Source organism: Alligator sinensis, unplaced genomic scaffold (genome assembly GCF_000455745.1).
Source record: "Alligator sinensis unplaced genomic scaffold, ASM45574v1 scaffold76_1, whole genome shotgun sequence".
NCBI classification, from domain to species: Eukaryota; Metazoa; Chordata; order Crocodylia; family Alligatoridae; genus Alligator; species Alligator sinensis.
This window is the reverse complement of record NW_005841865.1, coordinates 3,039,046-3,046,370: the sequence shown is the minus strand read 5'-3', so window position 1 is coordinate 3,046,370 and position 7,325 is coordinate 3,039,046. Positions and strand designations below refer to the sequence as shown.

Sequence of the window (7,325 nt, the reverse complement as noted above, 5' to 3'; positions counted from 1 at the left end):
GCCAACCAGACCCTGGGGAAGATGCCGCAGCCGCCGCTGGAGCTGCAGGTGGCGACCATCCTGCTGGTGCTGCTCATCTGCGGCGTGGGCATCGCGGGCAACGTGATGGTGGTGCTGGTGGTGCTGCGCACCAAGCACATGGTGACCCCCACCAACTGCTACCTGGTGAGCCTGGCCGTGGCCGACCTGATCGTGCTGCTGGCGGCCGGGCTGCCCAACATCTCCGAGGTGGTGGCGTCCTGGGTGTACGGCTACGCGGGCTGCTTGTGCATCACCTACCTGCAGTACCTGGGCATCAACATCTCGGCCTGCTCCATCACCGCCTTCACGGTGGAGCGCTACATCGCCATCTGCCACTCCATCAAAGCCCAGCTGCTGTGCACCGTGTCCCGGGCCAAGCGCATCATCGCGGGCGTGTGGCTCTTCACCTCGCTCTACTGCCTCATGTGGTTCTTCCTGGTGGACACGTCGCAGGTCACCTTCGCGGACGGGGCGCAGGTCAGCTGCGGCTACCGCGTCTCCAGGACCCTCTACCTGCCCATCTACTTTCTAGACTTCGCCCTCTTCTATGTCATCCCGCTGGGGGTGGCCACCGTGCTGTACGGCCTCATCGCCCGCATCCTCTTCAGCAACCCGCTGCCCGCCACCCCGCAGCACGCCCGCCCGGGCTCGGGGCACCAGGGCCAGCCCTCCAGCTCCATGAAGCTGTCCTGCCGGGGCAACAAGGGCGCGCTGAGCTCCAGGAGGCAGGTACGGCCCGGGACGGGGCGGGGATCGCTGCTTCCCCGGGGCCCTTGATCGCGGGGCAAGAAGGTCTTGCGGCTCCGGCTGGGAGCCCTGCGGGGGGAGCAGGGTGCAAAGCAGCTGCCCCCTGCAAAGCTCCCCGCTCCCAGCCCGGGTGCGCGGGGCCCCCTCTCCCGGCCCAGGAGGGGACCCCGGATCCAGCCCGGGGGCTGCTGGTTCATTGCCTCGCTCCATCCCCAGCCCCACGGTGCACCGGATCGGAGCCGGTCCAAAGCGCTTGTCATAGGGCACCCGCCCCTGGGTGGGGCTCGGCGCCCCGAGGGGCTGGGATCGCTGCCGGGTAATTGCTAATTACTGCGCGACTGCTAATGAGCGCCGCTGTCCGCAGCCGGCTGGTGCTGAGCAAGCCTCTGCCGCCGAGCCGAGCCGAGCCGAGCCGCTGGGAGCGGAGGGACCGGGCCGCCCCGGTGCAGTCAACCCGCCTTCCTCCTCCTTCCCTCCGGGGGCACGAGCCCCGCTCCGGGCTCCGTAGCAGCTCGTCCTCCGCAGGGAGAGATGTCCCCCCTCCTGTCTGTGCCCGAGCCCCTGTGGGCAGGGCTGGTGTCCTCTCTCCTTTCAGACCTCCCCGCTGGTCAGATCCGATCTCTTTACTGCACAGTAACGCCTCGAAGAGCCCTTTCCTTCGGGGATCAGTCACAGGAGCTGGGGTTTCCCTTTCCAACACCCAGTGAGCTGCCAGGTCCAGCTTTGTAGGTCTACTTTCCAATTTGGGTTTAACTGGCTTTGTCAAACCCAGAAGCAGATCTTGCCACTGGGAAGCTGCTGCCACTTTTTTTGTGACTTCACTCTTTTGTGCTTGCAGGCAAGCGGGCCCCATCCTCAGCCAGTCTTACACTGAGCTCCTCCTTTTTACACCAGCGGTTTTACTTGTCATACCAGATTAGCTAACCTGCCCCTGGCTGCCAGGCAGGACTGTACTGCAAAAGGTACTAAATGAATCTAAGCAGGAGTTTGTGACACCCAACAAACAGATGATGGTGAAATGCCAGCTGAATCCAGCAAAGTCCTGTAGTCTGATTTCTTATGCTGTGTACTCACCTTTCTGCTTAACTCTTGGCCTTTCCCCTTCCCCTAGAATGACTTAGATCACATACTTCTAAAGGAACAGCAGCATTTGAAATAAATGAAAATAAAAGACTTTAGAAGCGTAAGCTGTAACTGAGGTCTCCTTGGAAAGCTTGCAGCTGTAACTGGCAGGCTGGCACTCAGGAGTTAGGTGGAAGACTAGCATTTTCGAGGCCAAATCTATCCCAGTACAACTCCATTGACTTCTCTGAAAGAATCCTATGTGCTTAAAGCCAGGCTAAATTTGGCCCATAGAGTTTGTAAACACTGTAGCTTGATACTGCTAATTGTGTGAAGCTGGTTGGAAAACAAGATATTTTTTGCACTTTGTGGGATGTGGGAGGAAGCATCTGCCTTTTTTTACAGCACCAGATTTCAAAATGTGGAATTCTTCAGCCATCTCAATTGCTGAATGTGTGGTGAGTTAAAGGTATACAACTCTGAGTGCAGGCACGGAGGGTTGCTTTTATCTGCAATATTTCCATTCACTTCAGCTGTAACTATTTGCTTTCCCAAGACCTGTTGATACCCCTCTTGCATCCAAGGCACAGTGTTCCTCAACACTGGAAACACACTAGCATGCTGCTTGCTGTCTTTCCTCCTAATGAGGCCTTTATAATATTTTAAAGCTTCTCCTTTTGTCTTGTTTCTTATGGCCTTTCTGGTTTGTTGTCACATGAGGGTCATTGGCTGAGACCTGAGATGGTTATACTCTCTTTTAATGAGCTTTTCACCTGTTGATTTCAAAGTATCTTATAAAGATGAACTGGTGTCACATGACAAAGGTGCTTTATTATACAAATGAGAAAACAGAGGCACAGGAGGGTGGAGTGAGATGCACAGGGCCACAAAGCAAGTCAGTGGCAGAAGTGTGCACATCTCTTGCTTCCTAGCCCTGTCTGCCGGACTTCATTGCCCCTTTCTGTATCCACTGAATTAGGCAGACTCTACCGAATCATGCAGTTTGCTTAGGACTTCTCTGACAGGGAAAATGGATTATTGCGGAAATTAAATGTTAGTATTGTCAGTCTCTCTCTTGAGAGGCATGGGAGACAGGGAGCAAAAAGACATCTTTCAAGTGCATCCTGAGCTCCACCAGCATAACTGACAACCGGTGTCTCCTTTCAGGTTGACAGAATGGTGTAAAGATCACTTAAAGAGCTTTTTCCTCATATCCTTTTCCTGGCAAGCAGCTGCAGCAGCCCCACGAGGGGTCAGAGATCATTACACAGTTGCTGTTGTAGCTGCAACCTGACAAAACCCCAGTTGGGAAGGACCAAGTGGGGGAATGTCTGAGGCCTGCAGCCACTTAAAGGAACAATCAGAAGGTGGGAAATAAACTGTGGGGAATGAAAATGTGCACCCTTGATATTTGCACAGCTCCAGCACATGAGGCTTTTGGCAGTTTCTCAGTTGCTCAGCCTCTTTTACTTTGCTAGCACCCTGGTTTCATTTTCACAGAAAGAAAAGGGCATGAAACAATTTTAAAACCTGCTTTTTTAGTCTCATTTTTCTGTTACCATCTTGTTAAATTTGACAGCAAACCATTTTCATACATTAAAGGCACTTGAAAATGCTCTACAGATTTGGAGGAATGGGTAAGGCTGAAGAAAATAGGACCGGACACACCTTTCACTTAGAATGGTAAATGTTGGGAGCAGCTCCGGTGACGTCAACCAGAGTCGGAGAATCAGGTCCATGGAGTGACACAGTCCATTATCTGCCAGGAGACCAACTAACCCAACCACTCAGCTGGAGAATATCCAAGTCACTTATTCAAATGCCAAACTTTAACTTACACGTAGTCATGCTGTATGCTCGCACTAATTGCCTGATTAGTCTTTTCTATTATCCAATGAGCCTTTGAGGTAGAAAAACTTTTCTTTAATATCTGAGATCCATCATCTTTAATAGCAAATTGGTTAGAGCTCAATACACTTATTAGAATTTAGAAAGAGAACTGGAGAGAAGACAATAATGGAAGAGTTTAGCAGGCCCTGAATTAGGGAGCTAAATATTACTTTGTGGATTTATCTTCCAGCTTTTTTATAAAGAAAAAAAAAAAGATAGAAAAGAGTTAGAGAGAGAAACAAAACTCAGTGGAAGCACCTGAGAGCTTCCTGTTAGTGAGAATCATTTACAGAGTAACGGTCCCCTTAGGGCCACACTGTGATTTGTTTGCTGTACATGTACCCCCTAGGATCCTTTGTAAATGAAAATGACAGAGTGATTGGCACATCTGAGTATATCCAGTGTAATATTTGGGATTTTTATAACCTCCTATTTGATGGGCATTAAAGGATTTCAGATGACACTGAGCTATTTGATGTGTATCTAAATCTGCATATCATCATATTGCAATAGCATCTAGGGTCCTTGATTATTTTGGGGTCCATTGTACCCCATATTGTACTAACATAAAATAAATGACATCCTGTACCCCAGATCGCTTACAACAGATCTGCAAAAGAGAAAAGCCACCAAAAATACCTCACAGAAAAACTGCTTACTAGCAAAGCATTCAAGAGATCCCCCCAATTATTTCAAATGCCTGTGATTGATCAAGTGTCTGTATCTGACCAGCGTACAATATATTTAAGTCCAAAATAGCTTTTCTGCATGTTCGACTAGGGGGTTCTGCTGTCATGGCACCCTTTTCATGCTCTTGTAGCAAGCAGTGTGAGTGAGCATTGAGATGGAAAAACTCTCCCTGGATGGCACAACTACCTAGATGGGATGTGTGTCTGAAAACATTCTCTTATGCCACGTTTTTAGAAGATTGTATTTCATATGATTCCAACTGCATTTAGTTTACAGCATCCTCCTGTTTCATAGCTCTTCAAAACATAACTGTTTACAAAGATAGTGATAGAGGAAGATGCATCATTTTGCCATTTGAACCATTATCAAACAACTGTGTGATGAGCCTTCTTCTTGAAGCTTGTCTCAATCTCACTAATAAGTGCTTCAAAAATGTATTACTAACCTCTGTCATTAGAATGAGACAAAGCCAAAACGTTTGATCATATGAGATCAATCCTTTTTTATCAGACTAAATGTACTCTCCCCAGTATCATAGCTGATCCCCTTATATAATTGTCATTTGCCTTGCTGCATTGCCAGCGCATTTTCATTTGAACACTAATTCCTCTTCACTTTGTGGTGTGAACATTGGTATTATTGTGTACTGTTAAAAGGCTGACACATTCTACCCCAGGGGTAGTTGTATTTCACTAGTAGGACAAGTGATTCCAGGTTCTCAGCAAAAGTTTCAGACATCTTATAGCTAAATTTAAAAGGATTTGTTAAAAGTTTTGAAGCATTCATTTTTAAAGGCTACAATTTTAATTTATTCTTCCCAGCTAGGGGCTGAATTGTCAAAGGCAAAGCTGTTCTCACAGCAGTTTCATCTGGAGATGGACATAACCTCAAAGCTCATGGGAAATCCTGTTCACATAAGTATACCAGCCTGGTTTTGCAGCCCCAGAGTTCAGAGAAGTTCACACACCTTTGGAAACATATCTGAACCAAACCAGAGTTAAAAAAATCATTGAGGGTTACCCAACACCTATAATATTGATGCATGTTTCTACTATACATTCAGATTAGAATTATATCTTTTTTTTTTTGTCTGAGCCAAGGGCCCCATATTACATCTTGAGGCTTTATTGAGAAGCAATTCCCCATTTCTAGGGACAAACACAGGAAATGGTGTATTGGTTTGGAGCAGCAATCCAAGTATCACATCCTCAGCAGAGGCCAACACCAGACACTGAAAAGGAAAATGCAAGAAACCCTTTCCATAGGGAAAGTTTAATTCTAGTACCCATTAGTTAGAAATTGGCTAATGCCTCAAAACACCTGGATTTATAGTAATGTAGGGCAGGGGGAGGCAACCCCCAGCATAGGTGCCAGAGTATGGCACTCAAAGGCATTTTGCTTGGCATGTGTGGGAAGTGGCTGGGGCTACACGGCCACAACAAGGATTGGGCCCCTCGTGGCTCCTGTGCCACTCGCATGCCAACATCTTACAAGTTGAAGTTGAGGGGGTTTTTGGTACCCTGCCCAAAATGTTGCTGACCCCTGATGTAGGATTTGATCCTGCACCACTGACATGAATGGAAGTTTTGTTGTTAGCTTCCATTTCTATCTTATAGGGTTTACAAGTGCTGGACTCTTCTCATGAGACATATAAAAGACATAAGGAAGCTTCAATAGCCTGTGGAGACATAACAAGAGACTTTAACCACTCTGCTTCCAGGCCATTAATACAAAAGTCCAAAGCAGGGACAAGCAGAAGTCTTACACCTTACTTGGTTTACAGATCTATGGAAACGATGTGCTTATCAGGTGTTTATAAATATCTGATCTGATAGATAAAAAAATAAGATTATTTTATCTGGTAATAATAGCCATAAGAAAGGCAGCAGAATTCCTTTAAATCACTACAGCCTAGTTTAAAATGCTCCAAGGATGAATATATACCTTTATGTATAAGGTGAGGCTGATGGTCTAAGATGAAATGAAGGTAAGAGAGCAGATATCTGTGGACACTAGGGTAAATGAAAGGAAACAGGATGACATCCACAGTCTCAGAAGCAGTTATTTAAAACAGGACTGTGGCAGAAGAAAGGGGTGATGGGAAGCCACCATACTCTGGAGGCCTTCTTTAGGTGACATTCAGCAGGGAAGGAGATGTTGAATGGGATTGCAAAGTGAAAGCAATATCTTAAAAATCAGCTGGTCACACTAACCCCAACGATTGCCCTATAATGCAAGCTGTGAACCTGGAACCAATGGAAACATACTCATAATACAAAGAGGTAAAAGCCCTGCCAGGAGCTGCATTGGGACCCAAGGTGCCAATTCAAGTACAGTTTGAGAACCCCAGCTTGGAGTGCAGTTGTTCTGTAAATTAAAATGGACTTCATCCTTAGGGCTTCCCAGTGGAATTAATTCTGCCACTTTTCTTTGGCACAGGCTTTAAAAGAGATGGTTGTGGATTAGCTCATTACAGCAAACAGCTCTCATCATTCCAGACATTCGAATTAGATGTTGTATATTGTGTGTAATGGTTTTTGGAAATCTTCCCTCTGAATTTCTGCTTTACTATGAGAATGGTGTGAGGTTTAGGTGAAGACAATTTTGTGATTATTTTGTGGAGCTGCCTGCGAGGAAATCAGCACATCCCACAAAGAAGAACCTTGTTGAAGGAATAGGGATGCAGAAAGCATTTAAGAGAGACATTTTAAGAAGAACATCTCTTCCTGCATGTACTTATGCTCCTACCAACATGTATACACTTGACATTGAGTCAGCAAACAGAGCACTTGGAGGCAACTATAATACTTGTTCCTGTCTACACTTTTAAAATGCCTTTATGGGCTCTGTTATTTCACTAACCCTTGAGTGACTGACAGATAAAACACCAGAGACAATCTGAAGGGAGGAGAGAG

The 7,325-nt window shown here is 46.7% G+C and overlaps 1 protein-coding gene across 1 annotated transcript in view; it reads left to right on the top strand.

Annotated features, from left to right (window-relative positions):
• Positions 1-7,325, top strand: part of LOC102386980 (thyrotropin-releasing hormone receptor-like) — a 92,735-nt gene that overhangs the window by 81,202 nt on the left and 4,208 nt on the right. Inside the window, exon 2 of the mRNA XM_025191986.1 lies at positions 10-750. Within this exon, the coding sequence (XP_025047771.1) occupies positions 10-750 (741 nt within the window). The remainder of the gene's footprint in view (positions 1-9; positions 751-7,325) is intronic.